At 32.3% G+C, this 16,736-nt stretch overlaps 1 protein-coding gene across 1 annotated transcript in view; it reads right to left on the bottom strand.

Moving 5' to 3' along the window:
- EFR3A (EFR3 homolog A) overlaps nucleotides 1–16,736 on the bottom strand; it is a 161,173-nt gene that overhangs the window by 8,889 nt on the left and 135,548 nt on the right. Inside the window, exons 18-20 of the mRNA XM_044684304.1 lie at nucleotides 16,611–16,702; nucleotides 10,414–10,465; nucleotides 7,351–7,454 (exon numbers count right to left, since the gene is read on the bottom strand). Of these exons, the coding sequence (XP_044540239.1) occupies nucleotides 7,351–7,454; nucleotides 10,414–10,465; nucleotides 16,611–16,702 (248 nt within the window). The remainder of the gene's footprint in view (nucleotides 1–7,350; nucleotides 7,455–10,413; nucleotides 10,466–16,610; nucleotides 16,703–16,736) is intronic.

The following is a 16,736-nucleotide window of genomic DNA, read 5'->3' as shown; positions in this document are numbered from 1 at the left end:
TTTTCCTTGAAATCAAAACAATTATTAGGAGGTATTTTGCCCAAATGTATGCCAAAAAATTTAACAATTTATGTGAAATAGAAGAATACTTACAAAAATATACTCTGCCTAGACTAAGAGGAAGAATATAAATAAATATTTTTATATATATAAAATATAAGCAAACCTTTTTTAGAAAAAGAAATAGAACAGGCTATAAATAATATTCCTAAGAAAAGCCTCAGGACCATATGGATTCAAAAGTTAATGCTAACAAACATTAAAGATCATCTAATTCCAATATTAAATAAATTACTGGTAAAATAACAATTGGTAAAGGAGTCCTGACCTCTTTAAATCCTAATTGTTTCTCTACATCTTCACCTTTCTCATCTTTGCATTAAAGTCACTATCAGAGCATTTGTTAACTTAATTTGGAGGATCTTATTAGGAACTCCATAGAACTTCACAACCACTTCACTTCCAGCAACATAAATACAGTAAGCTTCCTTTATCTCTGTTTTTGTTTTCCTCAGTTTCAGTTATCCATGGTCAACTCGAAGCCTCTCCTCACTTTCTTCACTTTCATTTTTTAAAAGTTATTTTTTGTGGGGTGCAGGTTAGGAGGCTGCTGCTAAGGTGAGGGACAGGAGTGGGTAGAGAAAGCACATACATTCTGGATCAGATGCAGGTGCTCACTTACATTGGCAGTTTCAGCTATCTGCAGTAGGTTTTGGAAAATATCCCTGAGAATATGGGGCCCTACTATATAAATAACATTAACCAATATAAGTTTCTTTCCACTTAGGTGGAAATTCTTTCTTCTCATTTCATTATTAACAAGAATATATTCTAACAATACATCCAATCACTGGCTGGTTAGTGTGCTAATAATAAATTGAAAATTTATTGACAATCTAAAAATTGTGCAATTCTTACTTGCCATCCTCTTCTACCATATAGGCAGAAGTCAAGTGAGCTATACAGGACAGGTCTTTTTAAATGCTTATTATATAGGCTGTCATAATCACAAGGGGTAAAAAAGGGTTATCCATGAAATCCCACTCTGATGCCCAGCACTGCCACAATAGGGAAATGTGGATATATTCAAAATTTTTTTAATTCAACTGAAAATATTAGGAAATAATATTTTCTTCTAGTTGAATCTTTACAGATTTTTCCCTATTTGAAAGTGTGTAGACAGCTTTCCTCAGGAAAATGGACTAAGGGTGATAACCAAACTGAACTCTTATCTAGGGAAGATAATAAGATAATGCACCCAGCTCTTAAGTGAGCACAATATGATCACCTAAGGGCAATGTTCTTTCTTGTATTTGAAGATTAAGACATTGAACAAAGGGAAGAAAGACTTCAAGGTTTAAGGTCTAGGAAGAACTGAAGTAGGTTTATTCTGGAATGTTAATCCAAACAGTATTTTAACTTATTACTTTTTATTTTTTCAAAATTCCAATAAATTAGCTCAAGGTACTGGGACTTGGGGTAGAGAGCATGTCTAAGGAAAAGGTAGGGAGAAAGGATTCATGGAGGCTATGCCAGTTTGGACATTTATCACTCTAGGATAGATATACTTGGCTATAGAATAATGTTAAATTAAATAAAATTACTTCTGACAGAGTTCTGCCTAAAACAGAGTAGAATATTAATATTTCCTCTTCAACATCTTGGGTTCTTGAAGATTAGAACAGCAAAGGTTCAGACTAGCTAACTAAGGAGAGGCACATCACCAGTAAGCTGGCTGATTGGTGATGCTTTTTTGAGGGTATATGGCAACTTAGGACAATGAAAATATACGTGCTTCTCCCAGATTCCCAAATTGTATTTTATACTGAGTAATTTTATCAATTAGTTTTAAAGGATTTTAACAAATACAGTAATAATGAATTTTCTATAATAATCAAAGTTCCATGTCCTCTCAGTTGTGTACTATGAAGGAGTGAAGGATGTCTCTTTCTGGGAGAGGAAGGCTAATAGCCATGCTGTACATGTTATCAAAACAAAGGCAAAATATTAATTGTTATTATAATGATTATTGCTTTTTTAAAGTAAGCATGTGAATCCTACAATGTAATAAGCTTCCTATCAGGAATGTCTACTGATTCTAATCAGTATCTTCTCTAATAATTATAACTGTTTGGGGCAGTATGAGGTTACCTGACTTGTCCACAATCACAGACCTAGAATGTGTCAGAGGTGAGACTTGAATCCTGATTATTACTACCACTAATAATTCACATTTTAAGGGCATTAGGGTTTACAAGGTGATTTCCTTTGAATGATCTCTGAATGGCAAAAATCAGTTGGCATTATTACACAGCTACATTATATCACATGTTATACACTGACAGCACTGAAAAGAAAATTTGATAAGCAAATTCAACCCTCAAGAGAAGCATAAAAAGATAAAGTGAAAACTTAAGGGTTTCAGTTAGGTTGAACTGAGTGAATATATTCATGCCAGGGAAGGCAATAACTGAGAAACTTAAGATATATATAATGAGAAGAAGTATACATAGAAAGAAGAGAGTAAGCTGATTAAGGTGAGCTGATATGTTCTGTCCCACTCCAAAATCAAGGGGCAAGAAAAAGGAGCACAAGGGGAGAATAGATGAGATAGAAAGCTATAAGAGGATGTAGAAGGGAAGGGGGAATAAGAGAAAGAGGTGGACAAAGAGGGAAAATTGGGGGAGACAGTGTTTGGAAGCAAAAAAATCTGTGAACAGGAAAAGCCTAAAAGGAGGAGGGGAGGGTGGGAGAGTAGGAGAGAATGAAAGAGAAGGATGGAAAGGAGAAAATTAGATGGAGAGAAATATGCAATTAGTAATCATAACTATGAATGGGGATAGGAAGAACTAGCCAATAAAAACAGAAAAGGATAGTAGTACTAGATTAAAATCAGAATCCCACAACATGCTATCTATAAGAAATACATTTAAAACAGAGGGATACACATAGAGTAAAAGAAAGGGGCTAGAGCAGATTCTATTATGCCTTAGGTTAAGTAAAAATGCAGGTGCATCAACAAAGCAAAAGTAAAAACTGATCTAAATCAAGTGATAAGGAAGGAAATTACATCTTGATCAAAAAAATAGACAAGGACACAGTATCAGTATTAAACATATGCACCAAATAGCACAGCATCCAAATTCCTAAAAGAGAAATTACACAATTTATAGGAGGAAATAGATAGTAAAACATGACTAGTGAGGGACTTATACCTTCCCCTCTCAGAAGTAAATAAATAAAAGCAAAAATAAACAAAAAATTAGTTAAGGAGGTAAATAGAACTTTGGAGAAGTTGGATATGAGAGACCACTGGAGAAAACTGAATAGGAATAGAAAATATATATATACATTTTTCTCTGTAGTAAATGGAACCTTCACAAAAACTGATCATTTAATAGGATATAAAAACCTCACAATCAAAATACAGAAAAATTAAATGCATCCTTTTCAGACAATAAAGCATTAAAATTACATCTAACAAAGGCAGAAAGACTAAAAATTAACTGAGAACTGAATAATTTTAACCTAAAGAGTGAATGGGATAAAGAATAAATTATAGAAACAATCAACAATTAAATTAAAGAAAATGACAATTAGGATACAACAAATCAAAATATGGAATGTAGCCAAAGTTGTATTTAGGGGGAAATTTATATCTCTAACTGCTTACAGTAATAAAATAGAGAAAAGATTAGAACAATGAAATGGTCATACAAATAAAGTAAATTTAAAATTCCCAATTAAACACCAAATTGGGAATCCTGAAAATCTATATTCTTCCATTTAATGGGGGGTGAAATCCTAAAAAATTAAAGAGAGAAATAAAATTCAAAGAAAACTAATGAATAAATACGACAAGGAGTTAGTTTTATAAAAAAAAAAAAGTAAATAAAACAGATAAGCCATGGGTTAACTTGATTTTAAAAAATTACCAGTATCAAAAATGAAAAAAGCCAAAATCACAGCCAATAAAGAAAAAATTAAGGCAATTGTTGGAAGTTATTTTACCCAATTATATTCCAATAAATCTGACAAATTAAAATAGTTATTTATAAAAACATAAACTACCCAGAACAACAAAAGAGGAAATAGAATACTTAAACAACTCCATCACAGAAAAAGAAACTAAATAAGTCAGCAAAGAATTTCTGTAAGAAAAAAGGCTCCTGGCTTACATGGATTCACAAGTCAACTGTACCAACCATTCAAAGAATTATTTGAAAAAATTAGAGAAGAAAGATTCTTTCCAAATTCCTTTAATGACATGAATATGGTACTGATACTTAAAGGAGGAAGAGTTTTAAAACAGAAAGAACACTGTAGAACACTGATGAAAAAACTTTATATTCTGGCAAGGAGATTATAGCATTATATCACAAAGATCATGTACCATGACCAGATGTGTTTAAACCAGGTATGCAGGGATGGTTAAAATGGCAAAGTATCAACATAAAAGACCATATCAATAACAAAATCAACAGAAACTGTATGATTATCTAGGAAAGATGCAGAAAAAGTTTATGACAAAATACAATACTCATTCCTTATTAAAAAACATTAGAAAGCATTGAATGAATGGAACTTTCCTTAAAGTGATAATACCATCACTAAATCTCTATAATGGGGAGAGAAAACAGAAACCTTTCCAATAAGATCAGAGTTGTGAAGCAAGCATGCCCATTATCACCACTACTATTTAATATTATACTAGAAATGCTAGTACAATTAGCAATAAGAACAGAAAAAGAAACTGAAGTACTTAAAAGAAAATGAAAAAAAACAAAGTTATCACTTTTTGCAGATGATATGATGCTGTACACAGAGAACCCCGGAGGATCAACCAAAAAACTAACAGAAATAAATAACACTTTAGCAAAGTTTCAGGATAGACCATATTTACAAATCATCAGGATTTCTTTTCATCACCAACAAAGTCCAACAAAGCAAGAAACAGAAAAGGAAATTCCATTAAAAATAACTAGACAACATAAAACACCTGAGGGGATATCTTTCAAAACAAACCCAACAACTATTGTTCATGGATAGGTTTAGCCAATATAATAAAAATGACAATCTTGCCTAAATTAATTTACTTATTCAACGTCATAAATTACCCCAAAATTATTTCATAGAACTAGAAAAAATAGTAACAAAATTCACCCAGAAGAACAAAAGGTCAAGAATATTAAAGGAATTAATGAAAACCAAATATGATGGAAAGAAGCCTAGATATATCAGATCTCACACTATTCTATAACACAGCAATCATTAAAATAATCGGCTACTGCCTAAGAAAGAGAATAGTGGATTAATGGAATAGGTTAGGTAATTAATACACAGTAGTTAATGACCAGGGCAATTTAGTATTTGATAAACCCAAATATTTAAGATTTGGGGGGAAGAACTCACTATGTTACAAAACCAGCTGGGAAATTTTTTTTAAAGTATGGCAGAAACTAGGAACTGACCAACTTCTCAAAGTATATACACCAAAATAAAGTCAAAATGGCTACTTGATTTAGAAATAAAGGATGACACCATAAACAAATTAAGGGAACATGAAAAGTTCATCTGTCAGTCTTATGGATAAGGGAAGAATTGATGAGCAAGAAAATATAGAGAACATTGTGAAAAATGAAATGGATAATTTTGATTTTGTTAAAATAAAGAGCTTTTGTACAAACAAACCAATACAACCAAGTGCTGAAGGGAAACAACAAACTAGGAAAACAATTTTATAGCAAGTGTCTCCAACAAAGGCCTAATTTCTCAGCTATACAGAGAATTGAATCAAATTTATAATACAAAGCATTCCTCAACTGAAAAATGATCAAAGGATATGAACAAATAGTTCTCAGAGGAAGAAATTAAAACTATAATTCATATGAAAAAAAATGCTCCAAATTACTCTTGGTTAGAGAAATGCAAATTAAAACTCTGAGATACCACCTCACACTTTTCAGATAAGTTAATATGACTAAAATGAAAAAAGTTGGAGGAGATGTGGGAAAATTGGGAACTGTTAATTGATTCAACCATTCTAGAGAGCCATATGGAACCAAACCCAAAGGTCCATAAATCTTAAGTATAACCTTTGATCCAGTAATACCACTACTAGGTCTGTATCCCAAAGAGAAAAGGGAAAAGGATCTAACTGTACCAAAATATTTTTAGCAGCTCTTTATTTAGTGGCAAAGACTTAGAAACTGAGGGGGTATAAATCAGATGGGAAATGGCTGAACAAATTGTAGCACATGGTTATAATGAAGTATTATTTTACCATAAAAAATGACAAATAGGATGAATACAGAAAAATCAGGAAAGACTTCTATGAACTGATGCAAAACGAAGTGAAATGAGTGGATACAAGAAAACACTACACACTAACAGAAATATCATACAATGATCATCTGTGAAAGATTAAGCTATTATCAGCAAAACAAGTTTTCCAAGACATCCATTAGGAGCTTATGATGAAAAATGCTATCCACAGTCAAAGAAAGAATTGTTGGGAATATGACTGCAGATCAAAGCATTTTATTTCCTTCATGAGTTTGCTATTGTGTGATATGTCTTCTGTTACGACATGAGTAATTATGGAAATATGTATTGCATGAAAGTACTGGTATAACCTTTATCAGACTGTTTATTGCCTTAAGGAGTAGGGAAGGGAGAGTATCTGAATCATAAAATGTCAGAAAACAATTGTCAAAAAATGTTTCTATATGATTTTTTAAATTCAATTAGGAAATATTTTTTTCACAAATGAAAATGAATTTGCAAGTCCTCAAAGATAACACTTTAAATGGCATATCTTTTATCCCAAATGAATCAAGATTGAGAAAGATGCTTGAATTTTGTTCTTTAGGCATCTTTAACTTTCACTATGCTTTGTGTCTTCCCTTGAGAATCCCTTATGTTGTTTCTGGGTGGAGTGATTAGTTCTAGAGCAAAACTTTTTTTTTTTTTTTAAATCTTACCTCATCTTCTAGAATTAACACTATGTATTGGTTCAAAGGCAGATGAGCAGTAAAGGCTAGGAAATAAGAATTAAGTGACTTGCCCAGGTCACACAGCAAGTAGTTTCTGAGGTCAAATTTGAACCCAGGATGACTTCCTGCCTCTAGGTCCGGCTCTGAATCCACTTAGCTACCTTGCTGTCCCCTTTACAGCAAAACTTAAAGCTGACTTCAGTTTCTATATAATTTCAGCAGTTCTATTTGGAATTTCTCAATTGCATTTTTACTGAATATTATTTTAAAAAGAAAAAAAAAGAACTACTTGGGTCCTGCTTATTTAATAAATAAAAAAGATTCTGCCATTACTCCAAAACACAGTTGTACTCACTTTAGTTTCACATTGAGCTGCAATTTCTTCAAAAGGTGCTTTCTGAAATTTCTCTATCACAAGGCGCCTCTTCTCTTTTTCTTGTTCTTCCATTCCATTGGTATCTTTAAAAATATAAAAATGGATCAAGTTACAAGTTAGATACCTTAAAAGCACCTTTAATAGCAAAAAATTTCCCACAAATATAATAATATACATGATTACTGTTAGGAGCTACACTGATTTGAAAGTGGGGGCTGAGATTAAAAGATAACATACATAACATCTAGCTGACTGCAACTAAACAAAGAAACATATTTAGAAGGGTTATTGGATAAAAGAATGGACTAAAAATAAAGAGACTTGAATGGTAAGCCCTCCCCTACATCAGGCTTACATTTTTGGTTTGTCTACAAAATCTATAGACTTCTCATTTACAATTATAATCCAACCTGTGTTTTCAGAGATGTGGACATCTCCCCTACCACTATGGATAGCAAGTCATTCCTACTTCTCATGCTGTACATGCTATAGGATTTTTGTCTATAGACTTCCTTAAATCCTTTTTGGGCATATGCTGTGAGCCTTTAACTTTAGATTTCCTAATATTACAAAGATATCAGTAGACTAAACAAATCAGGAATGATTTTTTTGAATACCATCACTGAATATATTTATTATTATACTTCACCACCAGACTAAGTTTTTATTTTAATTTTAAAGGTTACAATTATCACTAGCATAATGATGGCATTTTAAGTTTTGTAAAATGCTTTCCCCCAAAAAAAAAATTTATCCTTGACAACCTTAGAAAGCAGAATTTTATTATCCTTATTTGTAAAATGTGGAACATGAGGGAGATAGTAGCCAAGTGACTTGCCCAAGAACATAAAGCTACTCAGAAGCTGAAGCTACTTCAGTTTTTCCCAACTTCAAGCCAAGTTCTCTATTGCTCCATGAACTACCTGCTTAAGTAGAATAAATGAAGTAGAGAAAAGGAATTGAACTGATTTTTTTATTGTCTTGATCCACATTTTAAGTGCCTTTTCCTAAAGATGATAAGAGTTTTGGATAGTATTATGAAATAGATAAGAGAACAAAATATCTGTTGGCTTTCATTCCGATGATCAATCCATTGTTTCTAATCATCCATTACTCTGACAAGGAAGTTATTTTATAGTTTATTGCTGTTTCATCACTATAACTGTATTTTCTCACTCTTAAGTTTTAAAGTAGAAAGTCTGCCTTACTTAAAGTTTGCAAATAATTTACACAGATTTTTAGGAAAATGAGTGGGGTGAGTAGGGAAGACCACCATGCTGATCTCTGGCTTCACAAAGCACAGCAAATACGAGGGGGAAACTAATACTAAAAAATTTGAGTTTCTATAAATTGTTGGGTGACATTCAGATCTCCAATTAGTTTTAGGCTAGGAATAAGTATCCCTAAACTTATATTAGTTTAGTGGTATTTGGAGCTAAAAGAGCCTTTAGGTTCAATGTTCTCAGAGAGAACTTGAGGACTAGAGGCTTTTAATAACTATAAAAGTAGTATTTCTATATAAACTGTTTCCAATTCTTTAAAAGTTTTTACAAAATTCTAGCAGAACTGAAAATTTTTGTTTAGTAGATAAATAGACACAGCATATGTAAGTATCATAGGAAAATTCCTATATCTAAAATCTGCCCTCCTTAGTTATTTTCCATTTTATACTTTCCCTGGGATATAGGAAGTTCTACTGTGAATGGATACCTACATTTACAAATGCTGTTTTAGAAGTGTTTTCCCTTCAATCACCAATTTCCCATCTTTATCAAAATTTTAAATTATGTAAAATGGATTTACTTAGGAGATATCCATGCTATTTTTCTAGCTAGCAGTGAACTATGATAATGACAATCTTGGAAGAGAGCACTATTAATAATGAAAATTATTTAAAAGAATCACTGAGAAGCAAAATCAGAAGTGGTTGTTCAAAAAAAAAAAAAAAAGGCTACATTTCAGTTACAGAAAGCAACATCATCACTAACACAAACGGGAACTTTCAAAATGCTTTGCAGAAAATCTAGGTTTTATTTGTTCCAAAAATAACTAAAGTATACTTTTAAGCACTGATTTTTAAAAATTCATTTACTTTTGAATAGAATCCTTAAAATGAATTATACATAATAGTTTTTTCCATTTCTTTAAGAGTGCTGAACTTAATTTAATTTTTTCTGAATGATTTGGGGTCTTCATCAATCTACACTGTACAATATTTTATATAATTGCTTATACAATGGTACTATTAGGAACTAATGAGGTATAAAGGACTATTTGTTGCCCAGTGCCACTATTTCCTTCTCTCCCAGTATTATCTGGTTCTTTTATGTAACCAGTCCCTACTGCTTCTATTATAAATGTTTATTTGCAATTCAAAATTCCCTTTTAACTCTGAGGTTGGATCCATGACTCTTTTGAAGAGTGCAAGAATGGACCTTGGTACCACTGCTTGTTTGTTTTTCAGAGCCCCTGCCTTTATTTACTTACTAAATTATGACTTTGTTCCATAGTTTCTAAAAGTCTGACCTTTAGTTAACTTAGTTTACTTAGAGGTAATGTGTTATAATAAGAGTATTAAACTTAAAATTAGGTAGATTTATCTAGGGACAAATCTCATACCTGATAATTATTAGCTGTATGGTCCTACGCAAGTCACTATAAGCCTCACTTTTCACATATATAAAATGGAGATAAGAATTTATCCCTACTGTCAAGGGCATAAGAAAATCTACTAGTACACTAGGTTATGAGGATCAAATGAGATAAATATTTAGTCACTTGGTAAATCTTCAAATACTATGCAAATGAAAAATGTTTTAATAATTTTTTTCTAGAAAAGTCACAATAGTTAAAAGGGAAAATCTTCCCATATTGAGAAAATGATGTAAGAGGCTCAGATGATACAGCTTCAAATTAATTGTATGTCTAACAAGAAAATAAAATAGTATTCTTTGATCCTTGCTTCTGACATCTAAAACAAAGGTCAATATAAAGCTGAATGTTAAAATATTACTAGAAAAATAAAAGTTCCCCAAATCTCACCAATTGCTTTTTTCAATGCTTCAAAGGTTATTTCTTCAGTGGTAGTACTGATCTGGAAAAAAATTATTTAAACAGAGATTAGTTGAGGAAGAGACTGCTATATATATCATTGTATTCTAGTCATAAGTGATCTCAGACTATTCGAGGTGTTTTTTTCTTCTTCTTTTCCTTTACTCAAATCACAGAATGCCAAATAGAGCAAAAGAGAAGCTGGAGAATTTATTTAAAAACTTCTTGTGCCAATAACCCTCCATTCAATAAGGTAATTTTATTGTAAATTAAAAAACTCACATGGTTAATAATAAAATTGCAATTTAGTGCACAAGATAAATTGTTTGGAAGTGATCTATGTTTGGCATAAATAAGGATCATCCACTATGCTGCAATATATGGTGTCCCAAGATAAGCAGAAGAATAAAGGTATAGTTTTTATTTTTATTAATGTGATGCTCCCTAAGAGCAGAATAATGTATTAAAGTCAAAGCATTCCACCCAATGTATAGGGATAAAGCACTGGTCTCTCTGTCTACTCTTGCTTTTAGCTAGTGATAGTTTCACTATTTTTTCCAGATTCTTCTTTTGGATTCACAATCTCATTTTACCTGTCTCCACTCTCCAATTTAGCTCAGCAGAGAGATTGTTTACCATTTGTTTCTATACTTTTAGTTCAGTCTACTCCATCTTCACCCCAAGGCCCTTTATATCATTTAAGCAAGCAATGGAGCAGTTTTAGCTCAAAGAACTCTCTTGCTGAGCAAATAATCTAAGGTATTGTTATTCCCAGTCATTCTTCACTAAGAGGAGAGGACATGTTGAGTTTCCCATATAGGCATCTACCTTCCAGCCTTCTTGAAGGAACCGTGATCTCAAGGCTAAGTGATAGGGACAATAGTTCATAAAAAGGTGGCACAATTCAGCCTGTGTTTTCTCTTGTGTCTGCCTTGCTTACCATTCCCTCTTCATCCAGACTCCTAAGTGACTGTAACATATACAATTAAAACTTCCAAATCCTTATATTACAAATGGTTGGCAGAGTATTTCTAGTAAGTTCTTTTAAGTATAGTTAGGCAAAGATCTATAATTCCATGCATATTCTTCAACATAACTGAAGGACAAGAGAAAACTATGATTTATCTTATCTTTAATATTTCATTGATATTTCATCAGTATAAGATACTGACTATCCCTGAAACTTCCTTTACCAATGCAGTCTGGAAACTGTTCAGTAATTTGTAGTCCAAGAGCTTGCTGGAGCATTGAAAGGCTAAATGACTGTCATAATTCACATAGGCAGTTTGTGTGAGAGACAGACTCGAATCTAAGCCATCCTGACTCTGAGTGAGGTCAGCTATCAACTATACCATAATACCTTTTGAAGAATAACCCAAATTATGCTGTATTATTGTTCAGTTCAACAAAATTGAAGCCAATCTTCCTATGTTGAAAACAAATATTAGTCTGGTTCTATATTGGTTCTTTGTGACTGCAGCTTCTTTTTCCCTTTACTTCTAATGAACTCACTAGAAATACATTGTAGACTCTTGCCAGGAACCAAAGTAGAGTGCATTGGTCTATAATTTGTAGATTCTGTTCTCCTTGCTTATCCTAGATATCAACCCTCTTACTGGTAAATCTCTTTGGCAGACAAAAGAAGCAAAATGTAAATTACACAATTTTTACTTTTCTTCATCTGCTTATTCTTAGATTTTGTACTCTTCATACTATTCTTATAAAAGCATGAGATGCTACTGTAGCTACTCACATTATCTCCCATTGCTTTCATTGCACATGTGCACAGCCATACCCTTCACTTTTCAAGTTAATTTGGTCAATAAATTCCCTAATCTTCAACATTAGTTTCTTCTGACAAGTCACCTTCCTTCTCTTACTGGAATACAATTGTCCTTTTTGTCCTTCTTGACAGCTTTCCATCTCTCCTATACACAATTTATTCCTCAGAACTCTACTTAGCCTTTATTTTGACACTTTAAAATCTGATGCACTAAATCTAGGACACTTGTCCTAGATTTTCTCTCTACCACAAACTCAGTGAATTATAGTAGAATATAAGAGACTTAACTACCTGTTCATCTGATTTAAAGCTCTTTGAATTTTTTTTTCATATAATTTCTTAAAGTAATCTACATTACCTTTCAAAGTTTTTTTTCTCCCAAAGGACTTTATATAATTTTTTAACCTGCATATTTTACAACAGAGATGTTAAAGGTTTCTATTCTTGTAATAAAATAAGCATAAAGGGAAAATATAACTATTCAAAAGTTTTAAAAGTTATACTTCATAAAATATCTCTCTTAATCAAGAGTTGACTACAACCCTCCTCATGCCTTTTTTAAATAGGCAACAAGAAATGAGGCAATAGGAAATAGAAGTTTCTGAAAATGGAGAAAGTGTGAAGAGGATCAAATAGTGGTTTCTTTTTTATAAGCTAGGTTCTGACAATATAAAGTAAAAGAAAATCATATTCACAGCTGCACAGTCTAATTATTCATTGGGCTAATATAGTTGAGCTTGGGGAAAAGAGAGACAGTAGCTTTTCTGATAGTACATTAAAGTTGATTTGTTATTCTTTTATGGACTATTCCATTTCATTTATCTACTCTTCCATTTTAAGATTATTATTTCAATTTAATCACTTTCATATGTACTAAAGGCAAATAAAGAATACAAAGTACAATAAGAGCTGACAAAATAATTCATGGATGGTAAAGGTTAGGAAAAAAGACAACCCAAATGTTTGGTAACCAAAAAGAATGCTAAAAGAAAGTAATCTTAATCACCTTCAAAAATTATAACTTGTATGTCACAAAATCCTGTGAAAGTAAGCATTTGAATCTCGTTGTACTACTTTTTTTTTTGACCCTTACCTTCTGTCTTAGAATCAATAGTGTGTATTGGTTCCAAGGCAAAAGAGCAATAAAGGCTAGGAGATGAGGGTGAAGTGACTTGCCCAGGGTCACGCAGCTAGGAAGTGTCTGAGGTCAGATTTGAATCTAGGACCTCCCATCTCTAGTCCTGGCTCTCAATCTACTGAGCCACCCAGCTACTCCCTCTAGTTGTACTTTTTAAAGTAAATAAAGAAGATGTACTTTTAAAAATAAATAGAGAAGATCTCATGCAAGGTTAAGTATTTTGTCTAGGGTCACAGAGACACACAGTAGGTATAGGCTGTGAAGTATGAATTCAGGTCTTCCTGACACTGAAACTGTCATGACTACTTAAATACCCCACATACATATAAAAGTTATTTAAAATAATGTTAATGTTTTTTATTTTCTTAAAAAAAAGTGATCTATTAGAATATTTAGCCATATTCTACTAAGAACAAAACATTTATGTAGATAACCCAATATAAAACATAGAAGGGGGGATTGGCCCAGTGATTTGTTGTGGAAACGATTCATCAAACAAGCTAATAACTCTATCTATCAATGCAGGCTTGGCACCTTCTCTGTAACTTCTCTTGTCAAGACAGTTGTCTAAAGAGCTGACACATTCAGTGAATTACTCAGAGCCATAAGCTAATGTGTAGTTACTAAGCTACTCTTAATCTCAGTACAAAACATATATGAAGTAAAATTTCTGTGAGGGGAAGATGGGACAATGAGCAAGCCTAATAACGGGGGAGGAGTGGGGGGTTGGCGGTGATCATTAAAGTCTTGGCAGCCTTTGAAAAAAAGCAAAGAATTCTGGAGAGGTGGATGTGAAGAGAGAAGACATTCTGAACCCAGGAATGTGTGTAAAGGACAGTGAGAGAGGAAATGCCATATATAGGGAATAGCAAGTAGGACAGTTGGGCTAGAATGTATGAAGAAAACTATATCTTGTCTACAAGGATATGGAAAGGCATCTTATTAAATATCTCACAAAAATCAAGACACCATCTATTTGATAAGTCTTTATTCTTACCGAATCCATACTGACTTTCAGTAATCAGCTCTATTTTCTTGTAAATGCTCACAAATCCATTCTAGAATTTTGCAAAGCATAAAGAACAAGCTTAGCAGCCTATAGTTTCCAGAATCCATCTATTTGCCCTTTTCCAGGTTTTTAAAATTTTTATATTTATTGCCTAACTGGAACCTCTGTACTGTTACCTTGTATTAGTGCAAACATTTCCAATATGTTTAATGCTGAATGCTGTCCTGGTGAATAAGTTTGAAGCTGGAGTTTGGCTCAGCTGAATCTAATGCTGCAGTATATTCGACTATTCAGATGCCCTGGATGTGACTTGTTTGCCTTTATTGTAGTAATATAGAACCAAATTTGCAGTACAGGAGCTTCAAATGGGAACACATGGTAATAAATGCCTTTTAATGTAAAATTCATCTTCTGTTAAAAAATACTGAAGTACTTCCCCCCATGTGATTATTTCATGCAATATCTCTATGAAATGGACTTTTCAGATCAACTTACACATTAGTTCAATAATATCAACTAAAAATAAGGTATATAAAAGGTAGTACCTAAACGAAAAGTGAGTAAAAATGAAATATAAAGACTAAAGGTTCATAAAATGGCATTGTATTTGGCAAAATAAAGCCTATTATTTTTAGACCTATTTAAAAATGTAAACAATCTAAAGTATTAACCAGACAGAAACATCAAAGAAGAGATATTACTTGCTACAACTATTAAAGGGAGATTAAGTTGATACTAGCTTTAAAGCAGAAAAATCTGTAAGTATAAAAAGGAGGTTTCTGACCAAATTCAATTGAGTAACGTAACAAATTGTTCTTGATACCCTCAAATCTCATTTTAATACTTGGAAATGCATCACTAATGCCGATCATAACCCCTCTGTGACATTGAAGGGAGTTTTGAAGAGTTGGTAGTTTCATTAAAAAAAAAAATCATCATTCTGTTGCCAGCCTATGTGAGGTACTCTCTGAACGAGGCTGCTTGTTGGATGACAGATATAACAGTCCATTACAGGACTGTATATGGAACATTTCCTAGTTGATAAGATCTGCCAGAGCTTGCACTTTCCTGGCATGATTTTCAAAAACCTAGTTGTGTCAATGCCAGGAGACAACAGAAAAAGATTTAAGCCAGACACTATTTCTACTACTGAAAGTAGTACATAATACAACCAGGTAGCCATTGCTACCCCCAGCCACCACATCAGTTTCTGAAAAATCAAATCTCAACATAAATCAACTATCAGGAGACCTCAAAATCTGGGAGTTGCCACAGAGTAACACGGGAATTGATTTTAGGTAACATCCTTCCCTCTTTGGACATATATCCTTTTAATGCTTTATTCTGTGTGAGCACAAGATATCTTAAAAGGTAAACAATTTCTTAAAAGAGGTAAAACGTTTTTGTATAAAAATAGAGAAAAGATTTCCCAGCTGCTATTTCTACTTGATTTTCTTGGATGGATGATTAGTTTAAGTAAATGGGTGAAAATTCAGTAGTAGTGTAGCTATGCTACTATAATTTCCAAAGTAAGGGGCAAACACTGAGATAACTGTTTCAAAAAAGTCAATTACTAAATAATCTATACTAAGAGTTTGGAGAGTTATTTGATAATATTAAAGTCAAAATTATAATTTTATCAGTGGAAAAATTCCCAGAATAATTCTATTCCATGCTATTATCTGTGGCTAGTATATGTTTAATAAAATGATTGAATATATGATGTGCTGTGGATGTAGTACTTTATATTTCTTAGTACAATTTCAATAATGGCTAATGTGAACTTATACTACAAGATTTCTATAAATAGTTTTAGGAAGGATGTCTGTTCAACATCCTATCTCTTTGTTGGACATGATTAGCTTTAATTAATTAGTTTATTAGTTTTGCTGAACTGCTTTTTCCCCTCTTCTTTTCTCTTATTATTTCTTTGTCATAAGGTAAGGTTTTATTGTTTGGAGAGGGAGATACTATAAAATTATGGTATTTTAAAATCAAAATATAGGAAAAAAATTTAAACCTTGTCATACAAATGTATAAAACTATTTTTCAACATTAAAAAGTTCAAGCTAAATAATTTTAGTGACTATAAGTCTTAAAATATTTCTATTTAGCTAAAAGTAACGATGATGGCATACCGTTTATTTTATTTTGAAATAAGTTATTGATTATTTTCTGTGTAGGTTCATTATGGGAAAAAATTAACAAAAATAATTTATATCAAAACAAAGTTCCTAGGTTAGCTTTAAAAAACCTACCATATTATCAATAGGGTTGCTGCCTGGTAAGATATCCACTTGAATGGATACAGTGTCTACAATGCTCTTCCGTCTGGAAAGTCGATCTTCATCTAGAAAAAAAAAATAGATTTTTTCTCCATCACA

This window comes from Gracilinanus agilis, chromosome 1, assembly GCF_016433145.1.
Source record: "Gracilinanus agilis isolate LMUSP501 chromosome 1, AgileGrace, whole genome shotgun sequence".
NCBI classification, from domain to species: domain Eukaryota; kingdom Metazoa; phylum Chordata; class Mammalia; order Didelphimorphia; family Didelphidae; genus Gracilinanus; species Gracilinanus agilis.
Note: the sequence above shows the minus strand (reverse complement) of the source record. Positions and strands in the feature narration are given on the sequence as shown.